Source organism: Scyliorhinus canicula, chromosome 5 (genome assembly GCF_902713615.1).
Source record: "Scyliorhinus canicula chromosome 5, sScyCan1.1, whole genome shotgun sequence".
NCBI classification, from domain to species: domain Eukaryota; kingdom Metazoa; phylum Chordata; class Chondrichthyes; order Carcharhiniformes; family Scyliorhinidae; genus Scyliorhinus; species Scyliorhinus canicula.
The window spans coordinates 211712744-211729702 of NC_052150.1; the positions used below are offsets into that span (position 1 = coordinate 211712744).

The window sequence follows — 16959 nt, forward strand, 5'->3', positions numbered from 1 at the left end:
CCATTTTGGAGAACTTGTCACCAGTCTGTGCCATTGTTTCATATTGACCTGAGAAGTTTTTTTATCCAAATGTTTTTAAACTCAATGATTAGTTTAAAAATAAAGGCAATTCCTTGTTTTTTTTCTCCAGTGAAATAATTTGTTAAAGCATGCCGTGTGTTAGAATGCAGGGCTGAGAAAAGGCCTCCATTGCATTTAATGTGTAGGTGAGGTAATGAAAACAATAAGCACATAGTAGTGAATGATTAGAGGACTGCCTGATGTATTGTCTGTTAAAAGTTATTTCGAGTTGCAGCTTTTAGCTCGTTTTTGAAGGAGTTGTAGGGGCCATTGCCCGTTGCAATGAACCCACTGTCCTGCTGAATGATTCGGTTCGGTTATATTCAGGAAATGACTCAACACTCTCAGCTTGTTAACTTTTTAATTTGTCGTCTTGTTATTTTTGTGCTGCTGGGTATTGGACACTTTTAATCTTGGGCACACATGCTGGTATTGAACCATCCAGAGCAGATGTAGCAGTTAAACACCAGCGCGAAATTCAGTTTGTGGTACTGCAGCAATCTGCTTTAGCAGTTTGGGATTCATGCTCACATGAATGAGTAAAATTGAAAATCGCTTATTGTCACGAGTAGGCTTCAATGAAGTTACTGTGAAAAGCCCCAATTTCAGATACGATCACTGAAGAGCCTTTTGACCTATCTGTCTGGGTTAGATTTGGACCCATGTCGTCTTTGCCTAGCCCTTTGTATTACCCAATCATTTGCTATCATTCAAGAACTAACATGCAGGTCATAATCAAATCTGCTCAGGCACAAAGGTGTTTCATATGCAGGTGTGATTTCAACGTCTTTTCATCTGCTAGAATTTCTTGCCTTAGCTGATAATAGACCCCAAACATTTTTCAATGCTAATAAATAAATTTTGAAAGATGGTGATCCATTTTAACACAGGTTCCTGATGTTCTGCCAGTCATAGCAAGACATCTTGAAAACTCAATAACTCCCACCATATTCCTGAAACAAACTTTATAAGATGCTTTCTATATAATTTAAGGATCTATTGGGCAATTTAATCAATCCAGTATAATGAAACAAACCTGCAACCAGTTTAAGAATGCACTTGCGCTGTTGGTGTCCATTGTCCCCCCCCCCCCAAATATGAGGTGATTAATCTCCATTTATCTTTCCTAATTTTTTTATCCTGCTAATGATACAGGTTGACATTCTCAACAGTTTTTTGACTGCAACAATGTGGATTCTGAAAGTTTTAACACAGTGAGGCACCTGAATTCAATTGCTGTCCATGTTATTAAGCTGACTTTCATTAGGGGATCGCCATTTATTTGGTTGGAGTGCAAAACGTTGGTTTTGCCCAGATATGAATGTTGTGTGTTACTGATTAAGCAAGTACTAAGGTTTTTCAGTATCCTCCTTGTCAATAGTAAGAACTGGATTCACAAACCTGCAAGGTTAATTTTTGCTTGTAATGTTCTATCTAATAGTGCACTTTGTGTATTCGAATAGTAGAATGCAGGGTTTTTGTTTTCTCCCAACCTTTCATCTTCCTTTGCTGAAAACATTGATTATTGTTGATATAGTTCCAGGCATTAGCAACCCTTCATAACTGTACCCAAGTGGTCACTTGCTGTGTATGGGTCGGCACACCAAGTCTCAGGAGCTATTAAGCTGTTCAGAGGCATCAGCTAAAACTAAGCCTGTGCTCGCTCAACATGTGCACTTAATAACAGGGGTTCCTAACTCGTAGTCAGTCGGGAGAATCATAGGCTAACCTTCCCACTTACAAAGACATAGAAGCTAATCGTATTGCTCTGGTGCCCCTTAATGCCCCAAAATCAAAAGAAAATGCCATGAGGGGAATTCAGTAAGGCTGCACTAGACAAGAGTGCAAAGGAAAAATTGGACAATAATATTATAGACTCAATTCTCATCTCACTCTGGAAGCAAAGGTTTGGTGTACTTGTCTTTGTTTCCCTACGAGTGGGCTATCTAATGTTATATGATAGAATTGCTCCTTTGTTGCTCCATTTATTCATTTGGGGACCGTAAATATATGAATTAAATTCTAGTGCTTGCGGTGATCTTTTAATGTTTCTTGATATTTAACATTGTTGGCCATTTTTTTTTTTAAACCTTATTGGTGGCGCCATTGATCTTTTTCAAATAAGGGCCATAGCATTGTCTGGTTTGTATTTTTGGAATTCCCAGTTATTCCCTGTATTGATTGCACTATGCCACATTTCTGCATCGCAAATTACTTTTTTTTTTAATAAACAATTTTATTGAGGTAGTTTTTGGCTTTATAAACAGTTACAGACATCATCAAAAAGGAAGCAAAAAAGGCAAAAATGTGCAAACATCCACGTTCTTTCAATACTTCCACCGTAACATATTGCACAAGCCCGCTCCCCTCCCACCGGTACTACCCGCCATATTTTCCCTCCTACTCTACTCTAACCCCCCCCCCTGCTGACGCTCACTCTCCCGCAAAGAAGTCAATAAATGGTTGCCACCTCCGGGTGAACCCCTGCACAGAACCCCTCAAGGCGAACTTGATTTTTTCCATCCCCAGGAAACTCGACATGTCCGCAAGCCACCACTCCGTCTTCGGGGGCTTTGAGTCCCTCCACGCCAATAGTATTCGTCGCCGGGCTATCAGGGAAGCAAAGGCCAGCACATCGGCCTCTTTCTCCCCCTGGACGCCCGGGTCTTCCGAAACCCCAAAAATTGCCACCCCTGGGCTCATCACCACCCTTGTTTTTAGCACCTGGGACATGACCCCCGCAAATCCCTCCCAGTACCCCCTCAGCTCAGGGCATGCCCAAAACATGTGAACATGGTTCGCTGGTCCTCCCGCGCACCTAGCGCATTTGTCCTCTATCCCGAAAAATTTGCTCATCCGAGCCACCATCATATGGGCCCGGTGAACGACCTTAAATTGGATCAGCCCGAGCCTAGCACATGTCGCGGTCGAGTTTACCCTACTCAGGGCCTCTGCCCACAGCCCATCCTCCATTTCCCCGCCTAGCTCCTCCTCCCATTTAAGTTTCAGTTCCTCTGTCTGGGACCCTTCCTCCCTCATGAGCACCTTATAAATACCCGAGACTCTACCCTCCCCTTCATCCCTCCCAGAGACTATTCTGTCTAGGATCCCCATTGGCGGGAGGCGCGGGAAAGATGGGACCTGTCTACGAACAAAGTCCCGCAACTGTAGGTATCTAAAATCATTTCCCCTTACCACCCCAAATTTCTCCTCCAAGCTCCTCAAACTCGCGAAGCTCCCTTCCAGGAACATATCACCCACCCTTCCCGCCCCTGCTCGCCGCCATACTCGGAACCCCCCATCCATACTGCCGGGGGCAAACCGATGGTTGTCGCAGATTGGCGCCCAGACAGACGCCCCCATCTCCCCCACATGCCTCCTCCACTGGCCCCATATCCGCAGGGTCGCCACCACTACCGGGCTGGTGGTGTACTTGGCCGGCGGCAGCGGTAGAGGAGCCGTGACCAGGGCTTCCAAACTGGAGCCCCTGCACGAAGCCGCCTCCACCCGCTCCCAAATAGACCCCGTACCCACCATCCACTTCCTTATCATAGCGATGTTGGCCGCCCAGTAATAATTGACCAGACTCGGCAAAGCCAGCCCTCCCTCGCTGCGGTTCCTCTCCAACATCGCCTTCTTTACCCGCGGAGACTTTCCCGCCCAGACAAAGCTCATGATCAGCCCGTTAACTCTTTTGAAGAAGGACTGTGGGATAAAGATCGGGAGGCACTGAAAAATAAACAAAAATCGAGGGAGGATTGTCATCTTTACAGTCTGCACCCTCCCTGCCAGCGACAGCGGGAGTGCATCCCATCTCCGAAACTCTCCCTTCATTTGCTCCACCACCCTGGCCAAATTTAACTTATGCAGCCTGCCCCAGTCTCGTGCCACCTGGATTCCCAAATACCGGAAATTTTCCTCAACCAGCCTAAACGGTAGCCCTCTCAATCTGTTCTCCTGGCCCCTTGCCTGGACCACAAACATTTCACTCTTGACCGTATTTAATTTGTATCCTGAGAACTGGCCGAACTCCCTCAGCATTCCCAGTATAGTTCCCATCCCGGCCACTGGGTCCGACACGTACAGGAGCAGGTCGTCTGCATAAAGAGAAACCCTGTGCTCAACCCCGCCCCTCACCATCCCCTTCCAACCCTCTGCGGCTCTCAGCGCCATCGCCAGCGGCTCTATGGCCAGCGCAAACAGCAGCGGGGAGAGCGGGCAGCCCTGCCTGGTCCCTCGGTACAACCTAAAGTACTCCGACACTTCTCTGTTAGTCCTGACGCTGGCCCTCGGGGCCTGATATAATAATTTGATCCAATCCACCAATCCCTCCCCGAACCCAAACCGTCCGAGCACCTCCCATAGATAGTCCCACTCTACGCGGTCAAAGGCCTTCTCGGCGTCCATTGCCACCACTACCTCCACATCTCTACCCGCCGGGGGCATCATTATCACGTTGAGCAATCTCCTCAGATTGGCCGCCAGCTGCCGACCTTTAACGAACCCAGTTTGATCCTCCCCAATCACCTCCGGTACACAGTCCTCCATTCTCCCCGCCAGTACCTTTGCCAGGAGCTTGGCGTCTACATTAATCAGGGAGATTGGCCTGTAGGACCCGCACACCTCCGGGTCTTTACCCCGCTTCAATATCAGAGATATGGTGGCTTGTGACATTGTCGGCGGCAGGGTCCCTCTGTCCCTTGCCTCATTGAAAACCCTCGCCAAGACCGGGCCCACCAGCTCAGAGAACTTCCTATAAAACTCTACTGGGTATCCATCCGGCCCCGGGGACTTCCCCGACTGCATGGCCTTTAGGCCCCCCAATACCTCCTCTACTCTAATCGGGGCGCCCAGCTCTTCTACTTGCCCCCCCCCAACTGTTGGGAATGTTAACCCGTCCAGAAACCTTTTCATCCCCTCCGGTTCTTCCGGCGGCTCCGAAGTATACAGCTTACGATAGAAGTCCCGGAATACCCTATTCAATTCTGCCGGATCCTCCACTTTGCGCCCCCCCTCGTCCCTCACTCTACCTATTTCCCTGGCCGCCTCCCTCCTCCTGAGTTGCTGCGCTAACAGTCTGCTAGCCTTTTCCCCATACTCGTACACCACTCCCCTCGCCTTCCTAAGCTGTTCCACGGCCCTGCTCGTGGATAGTGCCCCCAGTTCCGCCTGTAGCCTCCGCCTTTCCCTGAGTAAAACCTCCCCCGGGGACTCCGCGTGCTCTTCATCTATCCGGCCCATTTCCCTGACCAATCTATCCATCTCTGCCCGGTCTGCCTTGGCTTTGTGGGCCCCAATTGAAATCAGCTCCCCCCGAACTACTGCCTTTAGCGCCTCCCACACGGTCGCCGCTGAGACCTCCCCAGTGTCATTCACCTGCAGGTAATTTTTTATACATTTCCGAAGCCTCTCGCAGATCCCCTCCTCCGACAGCAGTCCCACATCTAGCCTCCATTGCGGGCGTTGATAACTCGCTCCCCCGAACTGCAGGTCCACCCAATGCGGGGCATGGTCTGAAATGTTAATTGCTGAGTATTCCGTGTTCTTTACCTCCCCCATACAGTCCCTGCTTATTACAAAGAAATCTATCCTGGAATATACTTTATGGACGTGCGAGTAAAACGAGTAGCCCCTTCCTGTTGGCTGTCCCTCTCTCCAGGGGTCCACTGCCCCCATTTGCCCCATAAACCCTTTCAGCTCCCTTGCCATTGCTGAGAGTCTACCCGTTCTGGGACCCGACCGATCCAAAGTCGGGTCAAGGACCATGTTAAAGTCCCCTCCCATTATTAGCTTGCGAGAATCCAAGTCCGGGATCTTCCCCAGCACTCTTTTAATAAAGTCCACATCATCCCAGTTCGGGGCATATATATTCACCAGCACCACCCTTCTCCCCTCCAGTCTGCCCCGTACCATCAGGTATCTGCCCCCCCTGTCTGCAGATATGCCCTCTGCCTCAAATTGCACGCGCTTGTTGATCATGATTGCCACCCCTCTGGACTTCGAGTCCAAGTCCGAGTGGAAGACCTGGCTAATCCAGCCCTTCCTTAGCCTGGTCTGGTCTGACACTTTCAGATGTGTCTCCTGCAACATAATTACGTCCGCCCTCAGGGCCCGCAAGTGCGCGAACACCCGCGCCCTCTTAACCGGCCCATTCAGTCCCTTGACGTTCCAGGTGATCAGCCTGGTCGGGGGGCACATCCCACCCCCCCCCACCCCGCCGGTCAGCCATAGCCTTTCTCGGGCCGGCCCCTGACCCGTGCGTCGCGCCATTCCTGGCCCGCCCTTTGGCTGCCTCCACCCTCGACCTCCTTTCCAGTGCCTATTTCAAGTCCCTCTCCCGTCAGCAGAACAACCCCCCCCTCCCCTAACCCCATCCCCCGATACCCCCACCCCCGCCATCTACTGGCTGTTACTTCCCCCCCCATCTGACTTCCTTGACTAGCCAATCTGCTAGCCCGGTGACTCAACACTCCGGCGCCTTCCTGTCCCATTCCCCTTGTTTCCCCGCCCTCCTCCCCACCCACTGGGGCAAGCCGGTTCCAGTGTCTTCCACGAGCTGCACAAAAAGCCCAAACAGGAAAAAAAAAAAACCCCATAAAAAGGGAAAAAAAACCACAGAAAAAAGAGAAAAAGCACATAAATGTCCATGAACAAAGGAAAGAGTCTCAAATGTTCCGCTTGGCCCCTTTGGCCCAGCAAACCGTTGAGCAGCGGTCCAGGCACATTCGGCGTTCCTTCCCACAAAAATCCTCGGGCCCTAACTCGCGTCCTTGGGGCCTCCTTTCGGGACCAGCCCCAGGTCCCTCACAAAATCCATCGCTTCTTCGGGCTCGGAGAAGTAGTGGTGTTGACCCTGGTGCGTGACCCATAGCCGGGCTGGGAACAGCAGACCATCGCAAATTACTTTTAATGAAGGTTTATTGTTTTCTGTCAAATAATTTCCTTTCAGTACATTTTTCATCACAAATTTAAAGGTGAGAAAAATGTCTGTCCAGGGCCGTTAACTTAAATTGTACTGATAGCAGATGGAAAATTTGAACTTTACCCACTTGTGAAACTAGATTACCTGGGGAAAAAAAAATCTTAAGTAAGATTTCAAACTCTAGGTTACAGCGGTGACTGCGCTTCAAAAGTACTTGATTGGTTGTAAAAATAATGTTCTGTGAAACATAAAAAATAAGAGCAGGAGTAGGCCATTTGGCCCTTCCAGCCTGTTCCGCATTCATTATGGTCATGGCTGATCATTTAACTCCGTAGCCCATTCTCTTACCCCCCCTCCCAAATATCCTTGGATCCCATTAGCCCCAAGAGCTATATCTAACTCTCAACTCCTTGGGGAAAAAACTGGCTATCTAAATGCAAGCCTCTTTATTTCCTTGTTTGACTTAAACACATGATCATGCATTTTCAAAGATGTGTTTTATCTTAAGGGAAACTTTAAGGAGAGCCTCACAATTCTAATCACAATGAGATGCATCCCTTAAGCTAGGGTCGAATTGGAAAAGAATGCCTCCACAGTAATTTCCCCATGTTCAGGAAAACCTTTACAATGGAGAAAATGACAATGATTGTGACAACAAACAGAGCACCATCTGGTTCACTAATGTCCTTTGGGGAAGGAAATCTGTTGTCCTTACTTGGTCTGGCCTTCATGTGACTTCAGAAACACAACAGCTTGATTGGTTCTTGAATGCACTTGAAATGGCCTAGCAAGCCACTCAATTCAAGGGCAATCGGATGGGCAGTAAATGCTGGCCTAGCCGGCGGCGCCCCCTTCCCATGAAATAATTTTTTGTTAAACCCAACAATAGAGCAGGTAAAATACAATATCAGAATAATGTGGCATTTGAGGCAGGAGAGAGCGCCACCTGAGATTCTGGAAGCTAAAAAATTTTTATGAATCGAGAGTCATTTTGTTTTGCATGTGGCTGTTTTGATATTTATATGCATATTTTTATATAAAAATTTTAATCAATAACAGCCAATAGCTCTACAGCATTTGCAATATTTTGGAGTTAACCTGTCATAAATTCAGAAATGCTTTACTGGAGTGTAAAATGATTGTGCTAGGGAGGACATTTAATCATGATACTGTCTCCCCCTCCCAATGATTTAATTGCACATAATTACGTGCTCGTTGTTGTTCATGGATCCAGCCCCTGCCCAAAAATGACATTCTGTTTTACGTTCCAAGTTGAAATTATTTTCTTTCAGCAAGATTGATCTGGAGCATAAATTTTAGCTGCAATTATATAATGGGGTAGCCCTTATCTTGGAAAAGCTCCCAGTTTAGAAAAACCTTGTGTTCTGCACTACAGTAGTAGCTCCAAAGCTTTAAGATGTGCCAGGTGAAAGGAATGGCTTGTCCTTTTGCAGGAGTAATAAATTGGAACCTGATTATTATGTGATGTCTAATTTGGCGCTCGAGATGTCCAACATAAACTAACTCAGTAACAAGGACCCTATTTATCTCTTGGCACACCAACGAAGATTCAACATGTCCCACTAGGAGTCAGTTTATTACACTGCTACTACATAGCCACAGGTTAGTTGATTGGCAACTTAACAATCACAAACAATATAAGGACTGGGTTTAGAATTAGAAAAGAGTATGAACTCTGCCCATTTTGACACAACATATCTCAATTCAAATTTGTGATGTCACAACCTTTGCAAGGTTTAATTGTACAATTTCAGAAGTAATTGTTGAGATTCACTGTGCAAATGACAAAACTAGTCAATTTCTGTTTTGTGGATAAATAAAAAGTATCAATCATTCTTTGTATGTCCTGTGTTCCTGAGTGCGTCAACATCTTCGAAAGCATATAAATATACAACAGTTGATTACGTAGCAGTGTAATTGTGTATAACTAGTTTGGTCTTGCTCTATTTCCGTCTTACACCCTTTTTTGGGGGCTGGACTATTGTTTCATATCTTTGCACAATTTCCCTTTGTGCATAGTGGAGAAATGTTGGAAGGGGTAGCAAGCTGGTTAACAGCCTGTTGAACTGCCATGAATGTTCCTTCCATGTCCAACAAACTTTGTAATAAGATTTGAACCCAGAGTTTCTGGCAGGGGCACTATCTACTGATTTGCTATGGTAGAATGGGGGAGCAATTTGTATTATGATACTGTATCTCAGTTGGATATGCGCAATTGCCATGTTCTCAAAAGTTTTTAAGTCCTTATCGGAACCCTTTAAGCTCAATCCCCTTAAATAAACTTTAAAAAACAGCTTTACTCTATAGGCTTTAATCATCACTCAGAGGTTCATGCAAATGAGATGCTCTGTAACATTTGCCGCTCCCTAGCCCCGGAGTTTGATATCCTGTAAAGTATGAATACGGCAAAAAGAGTTAAATCATTCGCACAAAATACAATAGGTCCACGGCCAAGAAGTCTTTTGAAATGTAGTCACAGTAGTAAAAGATGCCATTTGTAAAGTACTACCCAATTCTTTGCTTTGTTCTTGCCAATCTACTGGTTGCATGCACATCTGTCCTTGATAGTAAGTGCCATCCAGTCCTTGTGGAGACCAAGCCTGATCTCCACATTGAGGCTAATCTGCATTGTGTTTTGTGGCACCACCACCACCGTGCTAACGGCATTCATGAGTGCATTGCATCACCAACATCAGAATTGTAAGTCATCGTAATCTGTAACCTCATTATTCCATCAAGCCACCTTATTCCTACAGCAACATCCATGTGACTAGCTCAATGAGAGATACAGCAGTATGTGCCACAGGCATTTCTGAAAATGAGTTACCAATTTGACAGTCTAATCCAGCATCCAGTTGTAATGTACAGTTTATACTGATCCTTCGATTTAAGGTCAGAATTTGGTATGTTTGATAAATATTTTAAACTAACAAGTATGTACATGATCTGAAATAGGTTTATATTTTTTCACAATGTTTTGCATTATTAGGTGATTTTCTTGCAGCAGCTAATTATTAATATTCAGTGATAAATCAACATTTAATTATTGAGTGCAAGCACTGCATACAATTCAATTATATTTAATGCTCAAAACAAACAGCAGCATATTTACAGGTATTTTTTATTAAATAAGATCTCTTGTAAGGAATTCATTTTACTCATGGTAAAATATTCAATTGAAATCTGATTTTGATGAGCAGCATTTAGGCTTTTACTGCATTTTTGTTTTGATATTTCAAAACATGTAGGTGTTATTGAAGTTAATGGGACTATTGAGGAACAATTATCTCAAGGAGGAAGTGTTCACCAGCCAGTCTATGACATTAACCATGCGGGAGATCAGACTATTATGACTAATGAGAACGGTAGGAACCGTTGGTTTATTTGATTTTCTTTCTTGTGTGAAGAGAACTGTGGTGATGGTTAACAAAATAGTATGCAACTTCTCTCCTCATTCCGTCTTTCCAGGTAACATTTTTTAAGCAATGATGAGAAAATATTCAAGTCCTTCAAAGTGGATGACCTTTCATATTATCTCACAGCCGCTGGCTCCCAGATTGCATTTACTTTCATTTCTTGTGCTGGAAGTCCACATGAAACGGGTTCAACAAAAAGGAGTATAAATCTGAACATTTATCCATTCAGAAATGTTCCAGGGTCCTGTTGATACATATAGTTGATTTTTAAACAGATCAGGAGTTTTCATCTGCACTCTTCATTCTGGAAGTCCATTACAAAGATTGATCATTGTTTATATGATGCATTTACTAGATTTTGAACTGATATCAGTATATTTTTTAGTTTAAGCCTTTGTTCCCTGAGAATTAAAAAATTCACTTTTATCTTTTCCATTCCCTTACTTATCTTGAATGGCACTGCAAATCACCTCTTGGATTTTTCCATTTGAAACTGAAAAGCCGAAGTTTCTCCAGCCATTCCTAATAACTCGCACCCTTAAAGGTCGTGCCACCTCCATTGAATGATGGCACTTATAACTGAACATAATATTCAAGGCGCAGTCTAGCCAGTGCGCTTGATCTTTACTTCTCCACTTGCATTCTGCCCATCACACAATTTGTTCAGTAAATTTTGAACCTCCTTAGTTCGTCCTTGAATTGTGACGGCCCCTCCTCGTTCTGGCCTTGCCTGCATTTTTGAATTTTTTGTTTTTAATTTCAATCCAAGTTATTGATGTAAATTAGAAACTGTAATCTTCAGATTTCAGTCCTAAAACTCAGTGGCGTTATCGACACAATTGTGAATAGACAATGACAGATTCATTCCTGACTCATGCGACTTGTCAGGCTTCAGATGCACCCATCTGTGTTGTGCAGTCCAAATTCATATCAACTGCGATTGATTCACTGAGTGCAGATTTTATTAAGTGGCTGATGAATGCTTTGCAATAGGAACATAGGATTTGAGAGCAGGAGTAAGCCATTCAGCCCTTCGAGCATGCTCCGCCATTCAATAAGATCATGGCTGATCTGATTATGTCTCAACTTCACTTTGCCGTCTGATCCTCATAACACCTGACTCCCTTGCCTATCAAAAATCTATCTAATTCTGCGTTGAATAAATTTGATATCCCAGCCTCCAATACTTTCTGAGGAAGAGAATTCCACATATTAGCTACCCCTGGAAAAAACATTTCTCTTTACCTCCATCTTAAATGATAGAGAGCCCTTATTTTTAAACTGTGTTCCCTGGTTCTTGTCTTCCCCAGAAGTGCAAACATCCTCCCAGTATCTCCCGTCAAACACCCCGGGATCTTGCATGTTTCAATAAGGTCACCTCTCATTCTTCTAAACTCCATTGGGCAGAGGCCCTACAGTCCAATCTTTCTTCTGAACATAGTCCTTCATCCCAGAAATGAGTCGAGGTAAACATACTCTGAACTGCTTCCAATGCAATTGTATGTTTTATCAAAGAAGGGCGTAAAAACTGCACAACATATTCCAGATGTGGTCGTACCAAGGCCCTGTACAGCTGCAGTAAAACTTCCCTACTTTTATATTCCACCCCTTGTAAAAAATGGCAATGTTCCATTTGTCATCTTAATCACTTGTTGTACCTGCATGCTAACTGTTTTGTGATTTATGTGCCAAGGCACCCAGATCCCTCTGTACCACTGAATTCTGCAATCTCTCTGCATATAAATAGTATACAGCTTTTCTAATCTTCCTGCCAAAGTGGACAAGTTCATATTTTTCCACATTATACTACCTCTGCCAAATTTCTGCCCACTCACTTAACCTGTCTATCCATTTGGAGACTCTCTATATTCTCTTGACAATTTACTTTCCTACCCATCTTGGTGCCATCGGCAAATTTAGCAACTGTACATTTTGTCCCTAAATTCAAATCATTGATGTAAATTGCAAATAGTTGGGGCCCCAGCACTGATCTCTGAGGCACTCCCAATAGTTTTGGGTTGCCAACCCAAAAAACACTAATTTATCCTAACTTCTGTTTCCCGTTACCCAACTATTCCTTGATCCATATCAATATGTTACTCTCTACATCATCGTAATCTTATTTTGATGTGGCACCATATCAACTGCTTTCTGGATATCCAAGTACACCACATCGACAGATATTCTCCTTTATCCACCTTCAAAAATATTAATAAATTAGTTAAACACTATTTCCCTTTCGCAAACCCATGCTGATACTGCTTGATTAAATTATGATTTTATTATTGTCACAAGTAGGCTTACATTAACACTGCAATGAAGTTACTGTGAAAATCCTCGAGTCGCCTCACTCTGACGCCTGTTCGGGTTCACTGAGGGAGAATTCAGAATGTCCAAATTACCTAACAGCATGTCTTTCGGGACTTGTGGGAGGAAACGGGAGCACCCGGAGGAAACCCACGCAGACACGGGGTGAACGTGCAGACTCCACGCAGACAGTGACCCAAGCCGGGAATCGAACCAAGGACCCTGGCGCTGTGAAGCATCAGTGCTAACCACGGTGCTACTGTGCCGCCCATTTTCTAAGTATCCTGCTATTCCTTCCTTAATAATGGCTTCTAGCAATTTTCCTAATACAGGTGTTAGGATTCCTTTGTTTTGCCTCCCTTCTTTCTTGACTAAAAATGTTACTTACTATTTGCTAATCCACTGGGACCCTTCCAGAATCGAAGGAATGTTGCAAGATTATAACCATTGCCGCCACTATCTCTGCAGCCACTTTTTTTAAGACCCTAGGATGCAAGCTTTCTGCCCCTGGAACCTTTCAGCCTTTAAGTCTAATAGTTTTCCCAGCACCTTTTCACTAGTGCTCGTAATTTTTTTTAAAGTTTCCTCCCTCCAATTCACCTCTTGATTTTCAAGTATCTCTGGAAGGTTTTCAACGTCTTCTGCGATGGGGACAGACATAAGATACTAGTTTAATGTCTCTGCCATTTCCTTAGAACCATAGAAGTTGTGCACTGTAGAAGGAGGCCATTCAGCCCATTGAATCTGCACGGACCCTCCGATAAGCACCCTACCTGGGCCATAACCCCATAGCTGATTCTAACCTACATGTTTTTGGACACTAAGGGCCAATTTAGCATGGCCAATCCACCTAACCTGCACTTCTTTGGACTGTGGGAGGAAATCAGAGCATCCGGGGGAAACCCACGTACACACGTGGCGAAGGTGCAAACTCCACACAGTCACCCAAAACTTGAGTTGAACCATGAGGCAGCAGTGCTAATCACAGGGCCACCAGGCTGCCCCCAGTTTTCTATTATCACTGGCAGCACAGTGGTTATCACTGTTGCCTCACACGTCAGGGACATAGGTTCGATTCCAACCCCAGTCACCCAAGGCTGGAATTGAACCCAGGTTCCTGGTGCTGTGAGGCAGCACTGCAAACCACTGTGCCACCGCGTCGCCCCAACAGCTTTGAGAGGGCAGCTCAGTTGGAGAAAATAGAAGGTGTGTCCCAAAACATTTTATTAATAAGGTGTGCCGTGACACACAGGTTGGGAACCACTGCTTTACAGGACCGAAAGTGGAAGCCTTAGGCCCATTCATGAATTCGCGCAATATACAGCGAGCAATGATCTGATAGCCATTATTCCGCAAGATGGCTTTGATGTGCCCTATTTTACATCAAGTTTGCATGGTGAGCAAAAGATGCAGGCCCTATTTATGAGATTGACGATAAGGCCAATCTTATAAAGCATGGAGCTTCTTTACACACGGGGCTCCATCCAGCTCTCAAATTTACCCTTGAAATGGATGGATCAAATGAAGTCCCTTTCCTGGCTGTTTTGAAAAATACCTGAGATTGTGCCTCGTTTAAGTGTAGCTAGAATTTTAATGATACACTAAGTTATAACTGCTATGCAGGAATTTTCTGGCTCTAGAAAATTAACTATATAATAATAGTTATTCATAATAATCATTATAATAATTGCTTATTGTCACAAGTAAACTTCAATGAAGTTACTGTGAAAAGCCCCTAGTCGCCACATTCCGTCGCCTGTTCCGGGAGGCCGGTACAGGAATTGAACCTGCGCTGTCGGCCTTGTTCTGCATTACAAGCTAGCTGTTTAGCCCACTATGCTAAACCAGCCCCTGTCACAAGTAGGCTTACATCAACATCAGTGAAGTTACTGTGAAAATCCCCTAGCCGCCACACTCTGGCGCCTGTTCAGGTACACTGAGGGAGAATTCAGAATGTCTAAATTACCTAACAGCACTTCTTGCGGGACTTGTGGGAGGAAACTGGAGCGCCTGGTGGAAACCCACACAGACACGGGGAGAACGTGCAGACCCGCACAGACAGTGACCCAAGCCGCAAATCGCACCTGGGACCATGGCGCCGTGAGGCAGCAAAATGTTATGATTGAAACATTTGATATTGCATAAATACATAATTTTTTTAAGTTTGATATTTCAGATTCTATTGTGTATGCCCCAACTTTTATTTCACTCTCCATTAAAAAAATCTTAAAGTGAAGGATAATTGATGTATTTTACTTCCTGATTTGCTATGCATGAGAATTCTTGAATGTGATTGCCTTCCTCTCCTGCTTGATGACATCACTATTGTTGGGCACCTGGAGATTGCTTTGAATTGGTGCCAGATTGAAATTATTATTGGCAAAGGTGAAATCCACAGATTGCTGGATTTTTGTAGAAAGCGTCCTTCGAGGTCAGTGGTAAGCATTGCTGTTTAGTCACTGCAACAAAATCCAGGCCTTTGTTTTGAAACAAATATGGGTGTTTAGCATTCATAGGAGTTGCCTAAAGAGTTTCTGCCACCTTTAGTAAAATAACGTGCAAATTATGTAAGGGCATCCTAGCTTACCATGTATTTTAGCTTCGAATGTGCATTTCTGAACATGCTAAATGCAAGTTGATAGATTTTTCATCCAATATATGTTTGTCCTAGATTTGGCAGCAGCCCATGCAACTGAACATATAGAGCCTGATTTAGCCAAGGAGGCTCTCATCTCTGAAAAAACATTTCAGCAACTTGACTATCCGACAGCAGTGACAGAGGTTCAAGAGATGGAGGTGAATGAAAACAAACCTGAAACACTACTGCAACCTCAACTGGATGAGGAGGCACAAAATTTGAAAGAGGTTGTTGAAGGATCAGTGCTAGTAAAGGAAGAGCATCAGTTATGTCAGAATGAGACACAACAAATGGATGTTTCTGTCCCAGAAGTGTCAAATAATGAGCCCACACAAGCAGCTACACTGATTAAGGAGTTTCCAGAAATACTATTACGAGATAAAATGGCACAGAAGAGCGAAGAAAACATTTCTCAAGCTTGTCTCGGTAGCAGTGTATCTGAAGCTGCAAAAGCTCCCAGTGAAAGTCCATCAGAGATGAGTTCACCTGTTGAAAATAAAACTGTCAAAATGTTTGCAGAAACTGGCAATAACTACACACAGAGCAACAAGACCTCAGTTTCTTCCTCATTTGTGACGATTTCAGTTGCGGTTTCTCCTGTAACAAATGTGTCTTGTGCTTCGGCTACAGGCACTTTCTCAGGAATTCCTGCATCAACTTTCGTACCTATGGTTCCAAAAATAGGTATGGGAAAACCAGCTATTACCAAAAGGAAGTTCTCTCCAGGAAGACCTAGAATGAGACAGGTAAACATTTGTCATGTTCTGCGAAATATCTGAAAAGTTAAAAATTTGAACGATGCAGTTTCTCCAATTATTGTGGTTGAAAATTTGCTCCATGCAGTAGAGAATTTTATGTGTTCCAAAGTTGCAAACAAACCAAGATATATTTTTGAAAAGTGCCAATACATTCCGGGTCTAGATGATGACATTTTTCATTTACAAATTAAACTGGTGCAAACAAAAATCCAAGATTTATTTTAAATTGCATTTTCCCAGTACAAAACTGTGACAGCAGATTTTATGTATCATTATAATTCCAATAATGTAAAATAGATGTGAAATGTTACTCTTGAAAGAGAACATTTTTGTTCTTCGAATTATCTTTTCCAAGGTGTTACATCGTAAACCTTAAATCAATCTGACCGTAATACAATATTGAGGTCTATTTATTCAAAGAATTGTATGCCAAAGTTTTGAGTTGTTCATTCCAGTCTGAACTTGGGTGTTTGTCTCTGCCAAACCCGTACACTGAACTCTGTTCGGCACCTGTTTGGTCTGATGGCGCAGAAGCTTTGAGGCACAAATCCATGAAAATTAATTCAATTTTAATATGCGATTACCCATGACATTTACATGAATATGCAATGAAATACAGATGAACATTTGGAATCACTTTGAAGCTTTCTGAACTTGAAATTGAATTTTGGAGAAGCTTTTTCATCTAAGCAGGTGCTTGCCTGTCTTGGTACCGTCGAGTACCAGGTCAATCTGTTGAATGTTTACCACACGTTTGCCAAGAGAGAATTTTCTATCCATTAAGTATGAATGGGTAGAAAATCTAGCCCAAGGTAGAATACTTGCTTGTGACTTGAA

The 16959-nt window shown here is 44.0% G+C and overlaps 1 protein-coding gene across 11 annotated transcripts in view; it reads left to right on the forward strand.

Annotated features, from left to right (window-relative positions):
- The window catches only part of kmt2ca (lysine (K)-specific methyltransferase 2Ca), a 537383-nt gene that overhangs the window by 304295 nt on the left and 216129 nt on the right, over positions 1 to 16959 (forward strand). For all 11 annotated transcript variants that reach the window (XM_038798420.1, XM_038798425.1, XM_038798416.1 and 8 more), the window contains exons 13-14: positions 10252 to 10368; positions 15398 to 16110. In XM_038798420.1, the coding sequence (XP_038654348.1) occupies positions 10252 to 10368; positions 15398 to 16110 (830 nt within the window). The remainder of the gene's footprint in view (positions 1 to 10251; positions 10369 to 15397; positions 16111 to 16959) is intronic.